We start from the raw sequence: 21,928 nt of genomic DNA, 5'->3' as shown, positions 1-21,928 counted from the left end.
CTAACATTAAGCTTTTATAAAATATAAATAGTATTAAGCTAAAGTATAAGCGCTCATGTTAAAGCAAATTTGCATACTTATGTATGTATGTATGTATGTATGCACATATACATATATAAGCCTTGTAAGCTCACAAAGGCAATTTTAAGGGGGGGTAAGGTTAATTCGTGTAAAACAAGGACTATTTTTTGATTTGTTCTTTATTTCTGATGAAACAGTGATATTCTGTTACACCTTCATGAACAAATATTAGAAAATGAGGCAATCATCTTGAAAAACAGTTGGATTGCGGCACCCTCGAACCTTGGTACTGGATCATCTGAAATTAAAAAATGAAAATTATATCGTTAGATAATGACTTTTAAAAAAAAAAATATTAACAATAGCTTTCCAACGATCGTGTTCACAATTTCAAAACGATCGGAGCAGTGGGTGAACTTTAGAAACGTGTGTTCTGGAAAAAACGCTTTAATCATTTGAACACTGATATAAAACTTCCATAAGACAGGTTACAAATGGTCGAATAATTCGTGAGTTTTGCTCGAAAAAAAAATTATAACCTTCCTCCCCCTTAAGTACCTTGGGATAGTAATTATACACACTTGTTCACGCTTAAATTCATATTCCGATGACTTATCATCAACGCTTTTAGTTAACCGATAACGTTGCTAATATTACGGAGTTTGTGTCGCAAATAATGCAACAATTAACCCCACACTATAAGATTACTTACATACTTGGTATGACATTTTAAAATGAAACTTAAGTGGTTGCCTGAGAATACAAACAACAACAAGAGACTATTCAATTGGAAAAGCTTGCGTAATGGATATGAATTTTGTTTTCGTTTTCCGTTATCGATTTCCTTGTTTGTACATACATGCGTACATATGTATGTATGTATGTACTTGCGAAACATTTTCATTACAATCATACATACATACGTAATGCGCATTACAACAAACTCTTACTAATAAATTCAATCCATTGTGCATACATACGTATGAGTGCATGCATGTATATGTATGTGTATTCCACAAGTGAATGCAATATTAACAAATTAAATTATATAAGTATGCGCATATTTTTAAATATTTAAATAGACATACGCTAATTTTTGTATAAACACACACACATTGAAATTTTAAGTCTAGTTATAGCACATAAGTACATATATTTGAAATGGGCACGTTTAAGCGTGTTACACAACCGCAATTACATACATATAATATGTAAATATGTATATTTAAAAAAAATGTATAAAATTATAATTCAAATTTATTGTTTTGCAATAAATATGATACATAAATTCTATTTAAAGACAACGATCCGAATAATGATTTTATAATTTATTAAAAAGAAAAAACGATGACTTCGGTTGAACCGAAGCTTTGATACCCTTCACAAGTAAAACAGACAAGAACTTGATTTTGATCGGTCGGTTTGTATTGCAGCTATATGGGCTATCGTCATCCGATCTAATCAATAAGTTCAGAGTTTGTACTGTTGACTTTGACAATAATCCATGCCGAATTTCGTGAAGATAACTTGTCAAATAAAAAAGTTTTCTCTACAATCCTGTTGAGTATAAAAATGGTTGGTTCGGATAAAATCACGTATTACATTACATAATGAGTGCTTGGTATTTGTTTTTTTGTTTTTATACTCTCGCAACAAAGTTGCTAAAGAGAGTATTATAGTTTTGTTCATATAACGGTTGTTTGTAAGTCCTAAAACTAAACGAGTCAGATATAGGGTTATATATATCAAAGTGATCAGGGTGACGAGTAGAGTTGAAATCCGGATGTCTGTCCGTCCGTCCGTGCAAGCTGTAACTTGAGTAAAAATTGAGATATCATGATGAAACTTGGTACACGTACATATTTCTTGGCTCCATAAGAAGATTAAGTTCGATGATGGGCAAAATCGGCCCACTGCCACGCCCACAAAATGGCGAAAACCGAAAACCTATAAAGGGTCATAACTAAGCCATAATTAAAGATATTAAAGTGAAATTTGGCACAAAGGATCGCATTATGGAGGGGCATATTTGGACGTAATTTTTTTGGAAAAGTGGGCGTGGCCACGCCCCCTACTAAGTTTTTTGTACATATCTCGGAAACTACTATAGCTATGTCAACCAAACTCTACAGAGTCGTTTCCTTCAGGCATTTCCATATACAGTTCAAAGAAGAAAGAAACCGGATAATAACCACGCCCACATCCCATACAAAGGTTATGTTGAAAATCACTAAAAGTGCGTTAACCGACTAACAAAAAACGTCAGAAACACTAAATTTTACGGAAGAAATGGCAGAAGGAAGCTGCACCCACGCTTTTTTTAAAATTGAAAATAGGCGTGGCATCGCCCACTTATAGAGCAAAAACCATATCTCAGGAACTATACCGATTTCAATGAAATTCGGTATATAATATTTTCTTAACACCCTGATGACATGTACGAAATATGGGTGAAATCGGTTCACAACCACGCCTTCTTCCAATATAACGCTATTTTGAATTCCATCTGATGCCTTCTCTGTATAATATATACTCGTACATTAGGAACCAATGATGATAGCGGAATAAAACTTTACACAAATACGGTATTTGAAAAATATGTAAATGACGGATAATGAAATCTCGATTATCACTTTATCATGCAAGAGTATAAAATTTTCGGTGACACCTGAACTTAGCCCTTCCTTACTTGTTTTCATATCACAGGCTGCTAGAACCAAAACATTATACAGTAATTTTTAATGGTTAAATCCAAGGGGAGTATTTATAACTAAGTTTTTTTTATATTAAACAGTTTATAATAAAATATCAGTATTGAAACTAATGGGTGCTGGTTCACACCCACCGTGAAACCAAAGTTAAAACTACATACGCCCGTCCAATCTGCACTATAAATAGGTATATGGTATATACCTACATACATCTGTTATGTCAACATATGTTTGAATACTTAAATTATGACTGAAATATAATAAAGTATCAATACATAAATCACGAACCACAATCATCGGAAAAGTTCGAACAGATTTTAAATAAAATTATGAATAACTGGCTATCTGTGTTATTTCGTCAGTGTTTGGACGTTGAACTTGAAATAGATTCATTCGATTGCTTACATTCTTTCGTTTATATGTATTTTTTAACTAGACAAAAATGCTCAAATAATCAGTGCTAAAAACGTCAATTCTTTATCAATAAATCATTGCGGCACTTAAACACTTGCACCCCACTGCTCGCATACCATACACGCGGCACTCGGCTTAGTAGCCTCAATTTACGTATCTCTGTGAATTTGACCACATACATAGTTGATTTTTCATAATAAGGCGTAGATTTGAAAAGGCACATTGCATCAACTTAATACAGTACACCGTCGGTAAAAGTAGCCGGTAAAATTGCAGATCAAGATTGGTGTAATAGTCGAATCCTTGTTACTATTAAAAACTAAAGCAAAATTTTAATGTTCACCGTGAGACAAAGCAAGACTATTAATTTAATTCACCATTTTTTTAAAGGTTTCATCAGGAGGCATACCGCCAAAAGAAACATCAAAGGCTAAAAAATATTATTAGATGATTTTATCATGGAATTAATTTGACAAAATCTATGAAATATAGAATGTTGGTGAATAAGGCAATCACGAATGCATAATATAAAAAATAATGATTTTTGTTATTATTTGCTGAAATGTGTAACGTGGTGTGATATTGACTGACTGCTACATATGCAATTCTCAGAAAAACATAACATTTTGTTACTTTAAACCACATTTTTCATTTACTTTAAGGAGAACGTTGAAAACTAGTAGAATGTTTTTTATATCCAATTTTTAAGACATACATACATACTTAGATTTTGAAGTCGTAAAATGTCTGTGATTTCTTCTCTGAGGGTTAAATCTGTATAAAAAGTCAGATACTAAGGGGGAGCGGGGTTAATTCGCATAAAACAGAGCAAACTATTATGATTTTTGGGGAATTTTGAAATTTTAATTTTTCACTCTTTGGGAACACATTAGAGAAAAGAACGCGATTTTTTCCGATTAATTATTGTAAAATTAAAAATACTAACTGATTTGGAAATAAAAGCTCTCCAGCATAGCTTGGTAAATTATGTAGAGAAATAGTTTTGAAGGTATTAAAAATACTAATAATTTCGTCAATTTTGCAACTATCGATTTGATCTTTAGACACAACATTCTTAAAATATTCTGCATTAATTTGAAACATTTTAAAACCCCTACCCCCTTAATATTTCCTGCACTAAGTGGCCTATTCATGGCCGACTATGTGTATGCTCTTAATTGAAGTATATTTTTATTTTTAAGGCATATTCAAAAAAATCATAAACGCACATGTATATCTAAACGCAGGTGTATATGTATGTATGTATTTAAAAATAGCAACTAACTCCACATAAGAAAAACAGATTTGTTAGTGAAGACCGCACATTTCAATATAATTATATGTACAGCAGCAATATATGTGGGGTTGTTCGTAATTTTCGATCAGTTGAAAGAGGTTTATATATGTACAAGCATTACAAGTTGGCGATAATTGCTGTCCACTTTATTCTACTATCCCGGAGATGAGTTGAGTGTTGTATGTCAAATTATAAGCCCATCTACATATGGTGAGTTTTTTGTTCTCGTACATTATTGCTTAGTGGGTATATGAAAAAAAAACATAAGTACCAACAAACATTTCAATATACTATATACATATGTATGTATGTATGTATGTCTAATTTAAATTTGTTACTTTCTCCACCGCAAGATTACTTATGTGTTATCTTTGTCATTATGATTTGTTACTACCGTTCTGAAAAATAGAGTCTAAGTTTTTTACTTAGTCTATTTAAAGTTGTTTTGACTGTATACGTTGGACGTTACAGATGCATATGTATTTGTATATAGAAGTGTGAAATCCCTTTACACATAATTGCAATTATATTTCGCGTTTTGCAATTAATGAATGAGTGCATTTAGTGACATCTATTGAGTAAATAGCCAATTGTTTACTTATAACAATATTATTTACATAATATTCTTAACTTTTTTTGTACAACAACGCAGACGCAAACACGCAAAGAACAAGCATATATGAGTGATCGGTAACAAAATTGATGGAGGTAGCAGCAGTAAGAGTAGCAGTAGCGAAAACAATATGATTATAGTATTAAAGAAATGTGTGAGACTCCGTCCAAGTGATCGAAATAACTGCGACTACAAGCCAGTTTATCGTAGGCATGGGTTGCAGCGTGTACTGTCGCACCTGTGCTGTACCGCCTAGAGACTTAGCAGATGGAATGATCGATATTTTTGCTAACACGAAAATTACTGAACTTTTAAATACAATAAAGGAATGGCAATTGGACATTACGCAGGACGATGGACTGTCGCAGTGTATTTGTAAGAAGTGCGAATTGGCGCTAATTAAGATTAATACATTCCGATTGCAAGCGTTGAATGCAAAAAAATACTTGCAAACGCGACTTTATTCAATAGAGACAACAGGCGGGGTTGGAGAATCAATCGACGACAATGAAAATGACCTTCATACGAAAACAGATTATGGTGGAGTAGAGATGCATAATAGGGAAATATTACCGCGTACTTTGCAATCCGAGTACACATCTATACAAATGTGCAAAAAAACGATAAATATATTTAATTCAAATGAGAAAGTGAGCGAGAAAGAACAATCAAACAATTTTGAATCAGGTTTAAATGCAGTCGTTGAAGAAAGGGGTGAGTTTCCGTTTGATTCGAATAATGAGCCTAGTAGACCACACGAATTTCAGGTAATACTAATTGAAGAGGAGGAGGAGTCGACACAGTGGATAAGCGAAGACGAAGACGAAAACGCGGAGGAGAAAAGATTTCAACCACATTCGATGGGAATTGTTGAATGTGAAGAACTTTATGCTGGAAATAAAAAAACTTCAGCGGAATCTATTGAAACACATCCTATACATTTGCATAGTTTCACTAAACCTTCAAAAAATAAATCAACTGAGTTCATGCCCAATGAAAAAACATTGAAAAATAGAAGGCAAGGACCAAAAAAGATATATTACGAAGTAAAGCCAAACGAATCTTCTAAAGTTTCACCACTTGTTGATAATAACACATCAGGAACACAATTTCATTTGGTTCCCAAAGAGACAATAAAAGAAATTGTACCTATTTATGAAAAAAAAGACCAAACTTTAGAAGATCCAGCACAAATAAGTGATATTGAAACATTATTAGCCACAATAAGCAGCGGGTCATTTGAATCAATTAGAGATTCTAGTCCCTGCTCTGCCGACGATTTACAATCAGTGCTTATGAATCAATTCACACTTCAAATGATCAACGCAAATTTTAACATCCTGGAAAACGATTTACAAATTGACGACTTCGACACCTTGCTGGCGGCAGTTGATGAGCAAGCCTCTTTAGGGTCAATAAATAATAAGGAAAAATATTCAAGTTCTCTGAAAAATGGAGGAAATGTATTAAAAGTAAAAATGGGTTGTTGTAAAGGAATGCCTGTACCATATATAGGAGAAAAGGGAAACGAATGGGAAATGAATGAAAAAGTTATTCCTTTACAAACAGCAACAAGAGAATCTAAATTTTTAAATCATACACCAAATGGTCCTTCCTATAAATTGGCGTATAATAAAAAGTCGATAGACAATGTTGTTAAAAATGAAAAATCAAGCGTAAAAGCAACATCCGTCGCTGGTCGCTCAAATAGAATAACTTCAAGAAGTTTGCGTTGCCGCCTTTGTGTACACTCTGTTTCGGACCAGCCTATTTTCGCCACCAAAGAGATGCTGGATAACCATATAGCTACAGTACACGATGATAAAGAACGGCCTTATAATTGTCCTCAGTGTGCGGCACGGTACCGCACGCGAAGCGGCTGTGTGGCACACATAAACGCAATTCACCTTAAAAAGGGGGACAAATGCGAACTGTGTGATAAAATTGTTGCAGGCGGCGCCGGACAGATGCGTATGCATATCGAACGCAATCACACCCACGGCAACTATACATGTGAGATCTGTCATATGGAGCTGAAGAACATCTCACTTTACAATTTCAAGTATCATAAAAGATGGCACAATGAAGATAAATTATGGAGATGCGAGCTCTGCGGGAAAGCGTTTGTTACGCGCACACATTTAATAGAACACAAAGTGACGCACACACGACAAGGCGAATTTCTCTGTACACGGTGCGGAAAAAGTAAGCAAACACCTACATGCTCTACATGCATATGCTTTGTATATATCTGTATATAAAAATTAATTTGTTTAAATTAAAACTTTATTTAAAGGTACGCGCAGTAAATGGGAACTTCGTACACACCTCTTTACCATTCATGGCGAAGGAGAAGCGCCATTAAAGTGCAACTATTGTGATGAAAGTGAGTTGAAAATGGCATAAGGAGAAACTTTTTTTTTAACAATTTCATTGCAGAGTTCACTCAACATGTACAGAAACGTGCTCATCTTGAGCGATATCATCCTATGGAGTTGGCTAAGCGTATAGTTTCGTGTACAAAATGTGAAAAGCATTTCTCTACAGAGACGAATCTTCAACGGCACATTAAACAACAGCATAATGAGGTTAATGCCGAAATGGAGCTCTCCGATATGGTGACCTCTTCCACACCACAATACGAAGGATTCATGTGCGCACATTGCCCTCGTAAATATCGTTCTAAATACGCACTTATTAAACATCTGAAGGTGCATGCGGTGATGGCAGATAGACCATATTCATGTCCAGATTGTGAGATGCACTTTAAGCACTTCTCAGAATTAGATAGGCATGATTTGCAGCATCATGCTACAGTACGCCCTTACAGATGCGATAAGTGTTTTAAGGCTTTTGCTACCAAAACAGCGCTTAAAATCCACGGACAAGTTCACGAAGGTGGGTAAATAAAATGATGAAAATGCTATTCAATAGATAATTGTATAGTCCGCTAACGGTCTTGTTTTTCACTTTCACACTACTAGCAAAGGGTAGAAACTTTCGATGTCCAGAATGTAATCAACGCTTCAAATTTGAAAAATCTTTAAACCTGCACATTATTTCCCACAAAACAATGCGACACAGCTGTGAAATTTGCAAAAAATCATACATACGATTAGCACAATTGAAAAGTAAGTATATGTATATGCACAATATTTAATTTGTGGTACTAACTGCTCCTATTTATAGCCCACAAAAATCGTTACCATAAAAAAACGAGTGATACAGAGGAAGAATAACTTATTCAACTAAAGAAATACGTATTATAATACAACCATAAACTGCGATCACTTCTGCAAAAAAAATTCTGCCGCTATAACAACAACAACATAACTTCTACATAAAACCCAAAACTATTCGGGGAATAATATGGCTACTATAAAAGCGTTGTGGAAAAATATAAATAATTAGATTACAGCAAATGTACTCTTAAATTTATTTTAATTCAAAACTATTAATGAGTATGTACTTACATTATAAATTAATGAAACTGGATATATATGTGAAACTATTCTGTATAACTCTTTATATAATTTTGTGGTCTGTTGCATTAATGTTTGCCTACTAATATTTAGCAGCTTTGTAGTCGGGTTCTTCTGCTCCTCCTTTAGGAAACTTTCGTTTTTGTATAATATTCTGAAGAAGTAATAAAACCAAATTAATTTTTATTTGAAAACTACGGTAAGGCAACTCTATTATTATGTACCTGTATTTTCTGCCATTCGCGATCCAACTCTGCCTTTTCGCTCTTCTCTGTTTTGTTTTTTCGAGTTCGTCTGCCGTCTTGCATTTTGACACCATATTGAAATGCAGCTTTGGGTAAAGCCTCCTTTGTGCTCATATAATCGGAATATTCCTCTTGTGTATCGAAATCCCATCTACCAATAGGTCCCTTTTTATTGCCCAAATCCATTTTCGTATAGTCTACTTCGTCATCAGAATCATCGATGGCATCATTCATTTCTTCTAATCCCGGATAACACTCAGCATAACCCTCTGGTTCATTGGCAAAGCGCGAAGCTATCGCCTTTGTAATCTTTGGCGGTGGTGGTATATTAGTTATTAGCGGCTCGGGATCTTCGTTTCCTTTTACGTCTGCGAAGTAAGATCCAGCCACACCTTTTGGGTTATTGTTATCTAACTTTAAACCTTCCTTCTTAGTGTTTGGTTGATACTCTCCAATATCGTCGTATATGTTGTCACCTAAAGCTTTACCACTTAAACCACCGCCATCACTTAATCCAGTAATATTCAATGTTTGTTCCATTTCTTTTTCATAGAAAAGTGGTTTATCTTTATCTCTCTTTTTGTTTTTCTTATTGCGGCCACCAGCACGTAAATAGGAGAGAATTTGTGAAAGTTTATTTATAACAATATCATTTGTAGTAAGCGTGGCGATATCTTCTCGATTAACAGGCACTTCAAATTTTGACCGTATTAATGTCGTTGGAATATCGGTTTCTCCCAAATCATCCTCTAAATCAATAACGTAGGCCATGCGACCTGGAGCAAATAATTCATTACAAGACACTTCTTTAGAGCGTCGGGCTTGAATTATATTGAAAATATTTCGGGCCATTGCGCTTTTTATAGTCATATGATCATCAGCATCCTTGCTTTCAGCTTCAGCTTGTTCAGCTGCAGCGGTTTCCGCTAACTTTTCAGTAGCTGCCGCAACTGCCAATGCTTGTTCTTCCACCTCTTTGGTTTGTAATTCAGAACGTACTTTTTGTAAAAGGGCATAATCGAGACCTTTTACCAAATGCGTGTGTCGCATATCACCGCCTAAAAATTTAGATTCCTGTATAATTCGACGACGCCGCTCAGCTGCATCTATGCCTGATTTTAAATCCGGGGCAACAGCACGATAAGCATTGGTGCTACTATGACCAGGCGTGCTAACGTTTTGATAATCTGGATTTGCCCCATCACGGCGTTCCCTGGCTCGATCGCGATATTTTTCGGATAGTTGTTGCAGTTTACCATCTTCTTGTTTTTTAAGTGCTGCATAAAAATTTTTCTTTTTTCTACGCAAATCATTGCGCTCACTACTTGAACCTTGAGGTTTTTTCTTTTCGATAGACGACGATGTAGCTGTTGTAGAATTTGCAGGTGTACTCCCTGGTGGTGGCTGACGAGGAGTAGCCAATAGCTTGCGAAAATCATCGTTTGTCAAACGGACTGATTCAGCCATTTATCTGATAGTATATGAAAAAATTGGCAATTAAGGGAACCAAAAATATTGATTGTAAATATTTTTAATTAGTTATGTCTGAAAAATATCGCGGATAGGAGATTTCAAATATCGATATATTACCTATCATATTTATTTGATCGATGTTCAATTTTGGATTACAACTTTGCCTTACAATGCAACCCATCGGCAATAACTATTGCGGACCAACATTTATTTTATTATATGAAATATATAACTAATGATCAATCTACAGAACCATTTGGTATTTTAATGATTATGAATAAAATGTTATTAGGAAAATCGAGAAAGTACCCAATCTACTTTCATATATTTTTATATGGTTACAAGTTCAATATTGATTCATTTATGTTTGTATTTGATTATTTTTCTTCATATTTTGGTATAATTCTTTTTAATGTTTTATTTTGCTAAATGCAAACTGAAAATGAAATAATTTTTAGACTACTTTTGCTTAAAGTATACATTGTCAATATTAATAGCTATTGTATTGGCTGACAACATATATTGCCTACCGAATAATGAACTCATGTAAAATGTATACATAAGTTTCAATAACCAAAAAAGAAGTTGCATTTCTTCAAACTAAATAATATAAATTATGTGCTAGTAAAAAATAGGATAAAATTATTACCTATCCTGAATATTCAATGTAAAGCGATAAATTTCTTAATATGAAACATGGATAAATTAAAAAAGGTGAATTCGTAAAAGAACCTTAGGAAAACTAAAAGTATATACGGCAACATCATGCATATTTGCGAACGCCGGTTCGAAAATGCTAATCAGAAAGGAAAACATTTTTATCAGCTGGATTTTGTGAATTATATGCAGATTATATTGTTACAATTTGCAAGTTTCAGTTATACAGAAAAAGTAAATACCTAAACACATAAATTTTAAAAAGTTGTTAAAAAAGGAATACATGTGTTTCTGCGAAGCACACCATTGAATTTTTCCTCAAAGGGGAGTGAAGTGAAGGATTGTTTACAAAGGTAATGAATATATGTATGTGTATATATGGATGTTATAATTTTTAAAAAATATCTACTGCATATTTACTGGCAAACACATTTAATTTTGTAATATGTGACTCTTAGTAAACCTACAATTATATACCTACATAATGTCAATTATAAACTCAGCAATTTGTTTGAGTGTAATATGTTAAAGTGCCCTCGAAAAGTATTACTAAACGTTTAAAATAAAAGAAATTTTTTTAGAAATATATTAGTAAATATTTTCCACTTATATAATAATTTCTATAAGCTTAAATATATACCAAGCTAATGCAGTGTTTTGAATATCTGATTTATAAATTATTTTATCTTTCTGAAATTAAATCATAATAACACAATGCATAATTTTTTTTAAGCTAAAAACAACCACTTCCAAAATGAGAAAAATACGTCGACGTTTCACATATAAGATTGCTGCACTCTTAGCTGTTCTTACAGTGGTTTTATTTTTGCTATTTATTGGGCCTCAAGAAATGGATCGTAATGAGAAGATGTAAGAAAAGATTCATTACTGAACAAGAAGTATTAATATATGTATATTTTTTGTATTTCAGTTTAATAATAGAGCGTTCAATACGATCGACTATGAATCGTGGTGAGTGCCGTCTCCCACAGCTGCCATTAGATGATCCAGAAGTAATGAAATATTATCATCCAGTTGACCCGATCCAATGTGGAAATCCCCAAGATGACTGGGTAACATGTGAGGTAAACGTCATACTTTTGCAAACCTGATATTATCAAAACTAAATTTATGTTAAAATGGTTTGAGTATTATTTCGTGATAACAAAATAAAACCAGGCTTTGAACATTTTAAGTAAAAATTTAACACTTCACATGAATTTCTGCACTTATTTATAGAAATCTATATGTTTTGTCAAGCCGGAAATAAGTGCCACTCAAGGTGAAGTGATTTGTACTTATACGGATGTAATGCGCAGCACAGATTATAATAGCAAATATGGTAAATCAACCAAAACCAAGGAACCGTACATATTGCGAGCTAGTGATTTTGTAAAGGTAGTGTGCCACAGTTCTTCGTCCGGTAATAGTTGGTATGGCATGGCCTTTGGCATAAGAGATGGTGTTGCTGTGAAACCGAAAACACCTCCACAAGTTCCGATTTATGCTGGTCTCGCGGGTGGTGTTGCCGATATAGTAGCAGAAGATAATAATCCTTTCGTGCCAAAACATTTCAACGTACTTATGTTTGGCTTTGATTCACTCAGCCGTAATGCATTTCAACGCAAATTACCTAAATCGTATTCATATTTAGTGAATGATTTAAAAGCCATGGTATTGAAAGGCTATAATATTGTAGGTGATGGTACTCCCCAAGCACTCGTGCCATTACTTACAGGCTATACGGAACTGGAATTACCAGAGACTCGTACGCGAATGCCGAATGCAAAGAATGTCGATGTTTATCCAATGATATGGAAAGAGTATGCACGCCACGGTTACTATACCTCTTTTAACGAAGATGTACCAAATATTGGTACATTCACATATCGCATGAAAGGTTTTGCCGAACAGCCAGTCGATCACTATTTGCGCACACTATATTTAGAAGCACCGAATATGTGGAATTGCTGCGTCCAACACTGTATAGGTCACCAACCAGATCATGTTGTAATGTTAGAATACACCAAAAATGTAAATATACATATAACAAATATGAGTTGACAAATTATATTTGTGACCAATTTACAAATTCATATTTATCTTTAAGTTCATGCTTAAATACAAGGATTCACCACGCTTTGGCTTCAGTTTTCATGGAGGATTATCACATGACTCTATCAATTTAGTTGGTGCTGCTGACGATGAGTTGAATTCATGGCTGCGTCATTTAAAAGATACGCATCTGCTAGATAACACCATACTTATTATGATGTCAGATCATGGCAATAGGTTAGTACTTGAACCTTGGTAAAACTAGCTTTGATGCGAATTCTAAAACTTAAATTAGGCTAAACATTATTTTTCAAAGTTATGATGACTTTGTAAGGTATTTGACATAGCCTAAACTCGCATTTTATATAACTTAATATGTGGAGGTATTTAAATTATTTTTATTAAACTGCCCATATTAAATTATTTTTAATTTTATATTATTATATCTTTTATTTAGATTTGCCGAAGTTCGCGCCACCCTGCAGGGCAAACAGGAGGAACGACTTCCTTTCTTCAGTTTCACATTTCCAAAATCTTTTCAAGAAAGATTCCCTCAACAGTATGCAAATTTCAAAGTGAACGTTGATCATTTGACTACTCCATTTGACGTGCATGCTACACTTCAGCATCTTCTTTGTAAGCAAACATATTGATGGTTATATTCAATTTTGATGCGGATAATATATATTTTACTTATAATTCAAATTTCAGCGCTGCAAAGCGGTTCCGATGACACACTGACAAATAATTTAAATTCAGATTACGATATGCAACCGGAAGTTGTAACTGAGAATTTAGTAGCTCCACGTTATCAACAGCTTGCACAAAAACGTGCTATTTCACTATTCGACTCAATACCAAAAAACCGATCATGCAGCGATGCCTACATCGAACCACACTGGTGCGCCTGTCTTAACTGGCAACGTCTCTCCCTCAATGAAAGCGAACCGCACATACCCGTACTGCTTAAAGCAGCCGATAGCATAGTGAGAACAATTAATGATTTAACTAAATCATATCGCAATCTTTGCGCCCCTCTTGAATTAGAACGCATCAACTGGGCATTACGACTTCATCCGCATAAAGAGCTTCTTAACTACAAGCAAAACAGTGACAAGGACGGTTATGTGGCAGACTTAAGTGACAAAATGCGAATACACGAGGAATTATATCAGCTGCAGATTGTTGTTGGGCCGGGTCAATCTCTTTTTGAGGCTAGCGTTACATATGATTTGAAAACTTTCGATATGCAAACAAAGTCTTCAGAAATATCTCGTGTAAACAAATATGGCGAACAAGCCAATTGCATATACGAACGCAATCCGGAATTACGAAAGTATTGCTACTGTCGTGCATAGAGATCTCTTTGAAATGTACATCAACTTAATTATTATTTTTTATTAGATACTAGCAGATCTATTGCATACCTGTGTTGCTCGAATATATATAGACTACTATGAGTATTTATATTTTATTATTGTCATATCACATATAACTCATTAAACTGCTCATTAATTTACTTCGCGAGACCATCATAGAAACGCAAAAACAAAACTCAGTGTATTAAAAGTAGTTTTAAAAATACTTTATCGTAAATACCTTAAATAATAACTAGTCCAACACAGCGTTTAGTCACTGTATTTTCTAACGTGATACACAATATATATATTATAAAAAATTATCAATAAATGTTTGAAATGTAGTTATACCTACATAGATGTAGATCTAAGAACCTTTGTGTTGTGAATTGTTTGAAAAAGTTAAACAAGATAAATTTCATTTGCTTCGATTCAGATGTTGGTTGTTTGGGTTCATAAGCGCCAATATTTTTTCGATATAAAATCCATCGTTCAGTCAGATCTACGTAACCGGAAGGGACGAATGAGTTGCTCAACATCAGATTACAAAGATTATAATTCCAAAAATTTAATAAATCAGAAATTTTGTGTAAAAATTTATTTCTTTTCCTTATTTGCATCTTTAAATAACAAATTATAATTCCTTTAATTATAGTAGTAATTAAATATTTTATAGTTTGTTGCTTTTTTCTTTTTAAAGCAAATCCTATTGGTAATGTTAGTTTTTTTCGCTTTTAATGTTTGAAAATTAAAGAACGAAACAAAATCTGATGATAATTTATATATATAAATTGAAGACTTGCGAATACGCTTTGTTCGCTTATAACAAATACGTTTCAATGTGTTGCTATTGATCGTGACGTTAACTATCGTTATTATTTCTTGACCGGTTTGCTGTCGAGTACAGGTTGAATAGTCTTGCCACCAAAGATTTGACCCCAGCCAATTAAACTGTTATAAATTATAAAAGTTAGTTTCAATATTATCATACATTTCTTATTTTATGATTTCAATCGTACTTACCGCCAATGTTTTTCCACACGACGGCTTAAAGCGATTTTCTCACCCTTCTCAGTGCAAACAGGTGTGGTGAGCACAATTTTAGCTAAATCTCCTTTTGTAGCCGAGATTCGGCCACCTGTACTCAAGGAACCAATATTCACCAACAAAATCTCGTTTCTTTGCAATTTTTCCACTCGCGCTCCTTTCTTGTCACCATCCGTGCGTACACCCAATAATCGCCGCAATAGATAATACGAAATTTCCAGCTCAATGTAAATATCAGGTAGGTGACCAACAGCACCCAGTACCTGGCCAACAAGACGATCTGCACGACATAGGGTTGGATCGATTTTAGTACCCACGCCAATTAGGCCGCCAGGAACGGCATACTGCAGTTCATTTTGTTCAGCATATAGTGAGACAATACGGGAGAAAATTGGTCGACAGGTTATGTTACCCTCACTGTCTTTTGTAACTACACCAGGACGAACTTCAATTTCCTGCCCAACCTTGAGCACACCGCATAGAATTGAGCCGCCAGCGACACCACCCTTCAAATCGTTCACCTCACAGCCGGGCTTATTCACATCAAACGAACGTATAACGATTAGCCGTGGTGGCGCTTTAAAGTCTCTCTGTGGCACCGGTATCTTTTTAGTAATATACTCGCACAATACCTATAATAAACGAACAAAATTTCATATATGTATAGATAATTTATAAAATATTTAATAACTCACATCAATATTGTACTTCAGCTGAGCTGAAATAGGTATAATTGGTGCTCCTTCAGCAACTGTTCCCTGCACAAACTTAGTTATCTCTTCATATTGCTCTTTAGCTTGACTCTCCTTCACCAAATCTATCTTATTTTGTAAGATAAGTATTTGTTTTAGCTTCATGATTTCAATGGCAGCCAAATGCTCAGATGTTTGCGGCTGAGGGCAGGATTCATTACCTATAATGAAAAATGGCGAACATTTGAATGAATTTTTTATATATTTATTGGTATCGGAGTACTGTGACCGGATAGATCATATTACCAGCAATTAACAGTAGAGCAGCATCCATCACAGCGGCACCGTTCAACATTGTAGCCATAAGAATGTCGTGACCAGGACAATCTACAAAACTCACGTGGCGCACCAACTTGAAACGGCCGGAACACGAAGGGCGTGCGCAGGGAAAACTATCATCCTTGCTTGAACCGTCGGAGATGAAGCAAGCCGGACGAGGGCATTTTGGATTGTCACATTTATAAATTTTGGCGTTGGCATAGCCTAGGTAAAATCAAATAAGTTAAAGATTTTTTATTTTTCCTCCATGCACACTCTTTTTTTCTTAAAATATTCATAAAACGAGACAAGAATTGTACCACGTACTAACAGTTTAGCTTTAAGGCAGCAAATAAAAATATTTTTAATACTGTTGTATAGCAAATTTTATTAAAACGCTAGTTAAAAGCCCTTAAAAATTTAAGTCATGTACTACTTAAAATGGGTAATAATTAAAAAATAGATAAGTGGAAAATAAGCGAACCTTTAAGGCAGTGAGAATTAAATTTTATGATATAATACTTAAATATAGAACATTATGAAATCTTATCGGAACATCCTCAATGTGGGATTTCTCTTTAAATGATTTTTTGTGAAGTTTAGACAAAGTATAATATAAAATAACTCCGTTAGAAATTTAGCTTATAAGCCGAATTTCAGCTTTTCCTTCTATATGCAAGAAATATTCTTGCTTGTACTTTTTCCACAGAAATATAATTTAGTTTTTGTCATTTTGTTATATTGGTAATTAAAACAATACTTTGCGGCAGTTTTCTGCGCCACAACGGCAAGACACCTTCTCTGCTGCTGACAAATTTTCATAGTCGGTGCGCACATAATCGAAGGTCAGTTCCTCTCCAGCTTTTATTGGTCGAAGAGAGAAAAACGCTAAACGTGGCATATTGATATCCAGATTATTAATCCAGAAAGGAAATACCGCTAAATTTGGATTACATGAGTGATTTATAAAATGCGATATATTGCCATAGAGCGCCGCATCGATTGTATACACACTCTCTCCTGAGGTATTGTAATCCAAATCGAAGAGGTAAGTGCGTCCAATGGCGTCGTATGTCAGACCACGATCATTCGCCTCTTCGCTGGTAATTATCTCCCCCACATATTCGCAAACGTATTCTCCCTTACGCAAAGGTTTCTCGGTTCGTACACCCCAACCACAACCATTGGATGTGCGAAATATGCAAAGGTTGTTACTGCGTCCACGCTGTATAACGCGATTCACACATTTTTCGTCGCACACACACTTATTATTACATTCATAAATAGCTTCTCCAGGTTTAATACGTAAGCGCCCGCTCTTATCATAAGCAAAATAACTACCCGCCATGCGCGCACAGCACAATGACAATGGTGCACAATCGTTTTCGCATTTACAACCTATTGGTGGATCTTCTTGGATTTTCACATTTACCCCAGCGAAACTGTCTTTAATGTAGTTAAAAGCTGAATCAATGACTTCCAAATCGACAAGATTCTCTACGGTTATCGGTGCCGAATTTTCTATTTTATTCATGCGATCCTGAAATGATTGTAGCTCATTTTGTTGCTGTTTACGGCGGTAATAGACAGGCTTCAAAAGCATCATATCAATAATTCGTTTACGAATCTTTTCCGGTTCGCGTTGATTACGAGATCGGCATGCACGGAATTGCGCTAATAATATTAAGTCGGCCTTCAGTGCCAGAGGATCATACTTATCCAAATCATTAATTTGTAAGTTGGTCATATCAAAAATTAGGCCATTATCAGCAATTTCCAATTCAATTTCAGTCGTTATTTTTGAAATAATAAACTCGTGTAGTGTATAACGCGATTCAATGAATGGCTCAAACAGTGTACATTCACAAATATTGTTGAGGGACTCCCAAGTATTCGTTTCAGGAGGATAGCCAAACCACTTGACGAAGAATATTGGATTTCCATTGATCGACTCAATCGATTCTATGCGCTCTACAATATACTCTCCATTTACTTTGAATTGTTTAAGCTTTTTCCGTTTGTTAATAGATGTCTGTTCACTCTCAGAATCCGCTAAATTATTGTCTGACTCGGATTTATTTCGTTTTTTAACCACTGGTGAATACGTTATTGCGTTGATTGCACTGGAGAAGACACGTGAACGCGGCGTACTAGATCTGCGCTTCTGATCGCCATGAATAGATGTACCACATTCCGAATGACTATCATAACCGCTGCTAGGGCTTGTTGAGCTACCACGAGTTGGTTGAGTTTCACCGAGACTGCTGCTGCGTGCTGATGTGCTAGTTAGCTGAGTATCTACGCTGACACTGCGTTGTTTATAATTGCGGACTCGGAGTGTGGGCTGAACGACTGCCAAAGTATTACGTCGTTTTTCTTCTAATTTCGCTTCAAAATCGCGCAGCAATTTAGGCGATCTCATTAAAGCTCGAAGTTTTTCTTCACTCAGGCGTTCTGAAGAATGCAAATATCCAGCAACCAGTACCGATTGTGAAGTTATAAATTCGAGTTCAGATGCACGCATGGAATTCCATTTAAAGTGAAAATAAAAGTCAAAGAAAAACAGAAGAAAACAGAAATTAAATTAATGTGCTGGACTCTGCTATTTAGAATATTGAATTTTAATATATAGAAATTACGTGCTCAAAACAAGACAAAACTTCAATACTGCTATTAAATAGAGCACTTTTATGTACATTATAAAAAAAAAAAAAATTAATTATAATGTCCATCAACAAATGCCGATCTACCAAGAAGCCTATCAATGTCTCCTTAAGAAATACTATGCACACATTACTTTTCATTACTAAATATTTTATTTTTATTATGAAATAGCAAATTTTAAAGAACTGCAAATTTTCCAGCAACTAATTTAATTAACTTAAAACTTTAAATGGAATTCCTTTGGCACTTTTAGTCTTTTCAATCTTTATTATCTTACTGCATACAGAAAAATAAACTGAATCCACTGAATCCCAAAAACGACGGTAATCTACAGCAGCTGACAGTGAATAGTTACAATGTGCCAAATAAAATAATGTATTACTGTGGTGTTGGCGATTAATCGAAATATTAGAAAAGTATTATTTTTTTAATAATTAGTTACACTTTATACAATTGTGAACATTTTTAAGTAATTAAATTGATTCAACATATTAATAAGGATTTACGACGACAAATCTAATAAACACTTATTTACTAAACGAAGTAAAGGAGTTTTCTTTGCGCTAAATTTTTGCTTACTATAGTAGATATTCACAAATATAAAGTGCGAAGTGTATTCGGAAAACTAAAAAGATATAACCACAAAATTCAAACAATTCTCTATTTCTAAAAAAAAAAATTACAATATATTTTGATATTTATATTGTATCAATGTTATACTTGTTTGAAGGATTGTGGCAGAGTTCCAAAAAGCATTATTTTAAGGAACAGCTTCATGCGGTTACTTCTCCTTATATTTTAAGAATTTCATATAACAAATTTTTGTATCAATTATACATATGTGGTCATATGCATACAGAAATAAGTTACGCAGCACTTATGTATATACAATTGAAAATGTTAATTAATTCTAGATACACGCAGTATTTTATTCCAATAACATATTTAAAAGTAATCATGTATACTGAAAAAACTTTACTTGATTGCGAAATTTCTAAGATTAAATGGACAAGTTATTAATGATAAATATATCTACTTCACTATATGGTTTAACTAAAAAGACTATTTAGTACTTTTTAATTATTGCTTCATTAGTAATATATGTACCTAAACAAATTTTGAAAACTTCCCAATATACTATATGAGCTGAAAAAATGGTTTCATGAAACCATAATACATACCGAGCTTAATAGTAATGTTTCTCTCCAGTTCATTTTTAAAGCGAACAGTTTGTACTCCGGAAATAGCTTTAACTACGGTTGATTTACCGTGGGCTACATGTCCAATTGTACCAATATTAATTGTAGCCTGGCGTGAAATCACCTCCGGAGATAGTGGAGTTAAATTTTCTAAATCCTGTAAATACATAATTTGTGAGATATTCATTTAAAACACAAATAATTGAATATCCAATATATCGTTCAGAAAATTCATATATACATACATATATGTATCTTTAGAGAAAAAAGAGCTGCCTAAATGAGGTTAGAATTCTCATATTGCATCAGAAATAAGTATATGATTTATTAACTTATCAACTGTCGGTGGAGGAATGTTTACTCAAATTATTCTTAATTATGCTTTTTACATTTTAATGAATATATTGAGATTTCATACAAATTCTTTTCGATTTCATACGCCACGTGCAGTGTTTCTTTCATTTTCAACAGGCTTTCATATGCAGAGAATAGTTTTCTGCGTCAAGTAAAACCTTGATATGGGCAATATGGAAGTGACATGTTTGTTTAAACCACACTAATTCTTGATAATGGAGACTTCGGAAAATAATTCAAATAAAGCTAATACAGAGGTATATTTTCATTAACGAAACTATAAAACCTGTATTCGTTTGATATAATTGACATATGTATGCCGCGTTGTCCTCTGTCAAATCTTAGTGTTTTTTTCTTTTACACTCATTCTATGAACCATACTCCATATTTCTCAAACACTTTTAGGCACTTACCAAATTACCAAGATCCTGTTTTTGTAAGTTTGTATTCACACCTATTTGTGCTTCTGTCGTAGACATTTTTATACTTTTATATTAAATATTCACACGGTCAAGAAGTAATTTAAATCACACTAGTTTACGTCTAAACATCAAAATTTATCGGTCACTTGTAAAGAAATATGCCAACTTCACGCGGCGGCTTTCTACGAAACATACGAAAGAGATATTTGGTAGATTATGTGAGCGAAACAAATATAGAATACAACTCAGTAGGGATGTATTTTAAACTATATATGTCAAAGTTGGTATTCTTCATCGCGGGGTAAATATTGAACGTTTAGCACATTTTGTCATATATATGCGAGATAAAAGGGAACGAAATATTGAAAAAGCCACGGGATTTGTATTAGAAATATATTATTTATTCATGATTATATAAAAAATTTATAGTTTCCAAAAAGCTGAGGAAATAGTTGCACCAATGCTTTCTTCTAAACTTCTTCTTCTTTCTAACAAGTTCTTCTTGGGGTTGCTTCTGACATTTTTTAGAAAGATTGTCGAAAAATTAAGCAAATATTCCTTTCAATAATACAAAAAATTCTAGCGCGATAAATAATGAACATATAGTACCACTTCGCGATTCATTAATCATCAATAAGTATCGGGATCCTCAATAAATATTGAACATGTAACAAGAGCCTAGAAGGTGTTATTATAATTCTACCACACCTTTCTTCGACATTGAAAGAAAAATAAATAATTAATGTCGTTCACTGTTTTAGTAGTAAGTATTGATATGATGTAAGTTGTGAAGGGAAATAATTAATAATCACATTAATAGTTTTGTTACAAATAAAATATATAATTCATACTAGGGTCCAGTTGCAGTTTTAATTGAGTGTTAAAGGGTTTAAAAATTGCTGAAAT

The 21,928-nt window shown here is 33.9% G+C and overlaps 4 protein-coding genes across 7 annotated transcripts; 2 read left to right on the top strand and 2 right to left on the bottom strand.

The window, feature by feature from the left end:
* Positions 1-182: 182 nt before the first annotated feature.
* LOC120766172 (protein Red) lies at positions 183-10,324 on the bottom strand. The gene is made up of 3 exons (XM_040091525.1): positions 8,763-10,324; positions 8,530-8,692; positions 183-319 (listed from the first exon to the last, which is right to left on the bottom strand). Exons 1-2 carry the CDS (start codon positions 10,248-10,250, stop codon positions 8,621-8,623), a joined length of 1,560 nt encoding a protein of 519 aa, XP_039947459.1. The 5' UTR covers positions 10,251-10,324; the 3' UTR covers positions 183-319; positions 8,530-8,620.
* On the top strand, positions 4,205-8,522 carry LOC120766171 (zinc finger protein 90-like). Of its 3 annotated transcripts, none has more exons than XM_040091521.1 (6): positions 4,205-4,653; positions 5,096-7,261; positions 7,353-7,442; positions 7,496-7,954; positions 8,041-8,187; positions 8,246-8,522. In XM_040091521.1, exons 2-6 carry the CDS (start codon positions 5,269-5,271, stop codon positions 8,293-8,295), a joined length of 2,739 nt encoding a protein of 912 aa, XP_039947455.1. In that variant the 5' UTR covers positions 4,205-4,653; positions 5,096-5,268; the 3' UTR covers positions 8,296-8,522. The 3 variants fall into 3 exon arrangements, with proteins under 3 accessions (XP_039947455.1, XP_039947457.1, XP_039947458.1); XM_040091523.1 differs by lacking the exon at positions 4,205-4,653 and having other exon boundaries at positions 4,816-5,770; positions 5,840-7,261; XM_040091524.1 differs by lacking the exon at positions 4,205-4,653 and having other exon boundaries at positions 5,649-5,770; positions 5,824-7,261.
* Positions 10,325-11,032: 708 nt separating the features above from the next.
* LOC120782420 lies at positions 11,033-14,859 on the top strand. Its single transcript, XM_040114671.1, has 7 exons — positions 11,033-11,266; positions 11,647-11,783; positions 11,845-11,998; positions 12,153-12,947; positions 13,024-13,205; positions 13,426-13,604; positions 13,680-14,859. Exons 2-7 carry the CDS (start codon positions 11,668-11,670, stop codon positions 14,324-14,326), a joined length of 2,073 nt encoding a protein of 690 aa, XP_039970605.1. The 5' UTR covers positions 11,033-11,266; positions 11,647-11,667; the 3' UTR covers positions 14,327-14,859.
* A 263-nt stretch (positions 14,860-15,122) lies between these two features.
* On the bottom strand, positions 15,123-21,221 carry LOC120775028 (eukaryotic translation initiation factor 2 subunit 3). Of its 2 annotated transcripts, XM_040104999.1 has the most exons (6): positions 21,014-21,079; positions 20,229-20,403; positions 16,372-16,608; positions 16,069-16,286; positions 15,350-16,005; positions 15,123-15,277 (listed from the first exon to the last, which is right to left on the bottom strand). In XM_040104999.1, exons 1-6 carry the CDS (start codon positions 21,077-21,079, stop codon positions 15,202-15,204), a joined length of 1,428 nt encoding a protein of 475 aa, XP_039960933.1. In that variant the 3' UTR covers positions 15,123-15,201. The 2 variants fall into 2 exon arrangements, with proteins under 2 accessions (XP_039960933.1, XP_039960923.1); XM_040104989.1 differs by lacking the exons at positions 15,123-15,277; positions 15,350-16,005; positions 16,069-16,286; positions 16,372-16,608 and adding an exon at positions 16,620-18,837 and having other exon boundaries at positions 21,014-21,221.
* Positions 21,222-21,928: the final 707 nt, after the last annotated feature.

This window comes from Bactrocera tryoni, chromosome 1 (assembly GCF_016617805.1).
Source record: "Bactrocera tryoni isolate S06 chromosome 1, CSIRO_BtryS06_freeze2, whole genome shotgun sequence".
Lineage (NCBI taxonomy): Eukaryota > Metazoa > Arthropoda > Insecta > Diptera > Tephritidae > Bactrocera > Bactrocera tryoni.
Note: the sequence above shows the minus strand (reverse complement) of the source record. Positions and strands in the feature narration are given on the sequence as shown.

Coding starts and splice junctions, on each gene's coding strand:
- LOC120766171 (XM_040091521.1), top strand. CDS start 5,269: ATGGGTTGCAGCGTGTACTGTCGCACCTGTGCTGTACCGCCTAGAGAC. Junction 7,262..7,352: donor CTGTACACGGTGCGGAAAAA/GTAAGCAAACAC, acceptor CTTTATTTAAAG/GTACGCGCAGTAAATGGGAA. Junction 7,443..7,495: donor GTGCAACTATTGTGATGAAA/GTGAGTTGAAAA, acceptor ATTTCATTGCAG/AGTTCACTCAACATGTACAG.
- LOC120766172 (XM_040091525.1), bottom strand. CDS start 10,250: ATGGCTGAATCAGTCCGTTTGACAAACGATGATTTTCGCAAGCTATTG. Junction 8,693..8,762: donor GCGAATGGCAGAAAATACAG/GTACATAATAAT, acceptor TTACTTCTTCAG/AATATTATACAAAAACGAAA.
- LOC120782420 (XM_040114671.1), top strand. CDS start 11,668: ATGAGAAAAATACGTCGACGTTTCACATATAAGATTGCTGCACTCTTA. Junction 11,784..11,844: donor ATGGATCGTAATGAGAAGAT/GTAAGAAAAGAT, acceptor TTTGTATTTCAG/TTTAATAATAGAGCGTTCAA. Junction 11,999..12,152: donor ATGACTGGGTAACATGTGAG/GTAAACGTCATA, acceptor ACTTATTTATAG/AAATCTATATGTTTTGTCAA.
- LOC120775028 (XM_040104989.1), bottom strand. CDS start 21,079: ATGTCTACGACAGAAGCACAAATAGGTGTGAATACAAACTTACAAAAA. Junction 20,404..21,013: donor AACAGGATCTTGGTAATTTG/GTAAGTGCCTAA, acceptor ATGTATTTACAG/GATTTAGAAAATTTAACTCC. Junction 18,838..20,228: donor AAACATTACTATTAAGCTCG/GTATGTATTATG, acceptor TGCATTCTTCAG/AACGCCTGAGTGAAGAAAAA.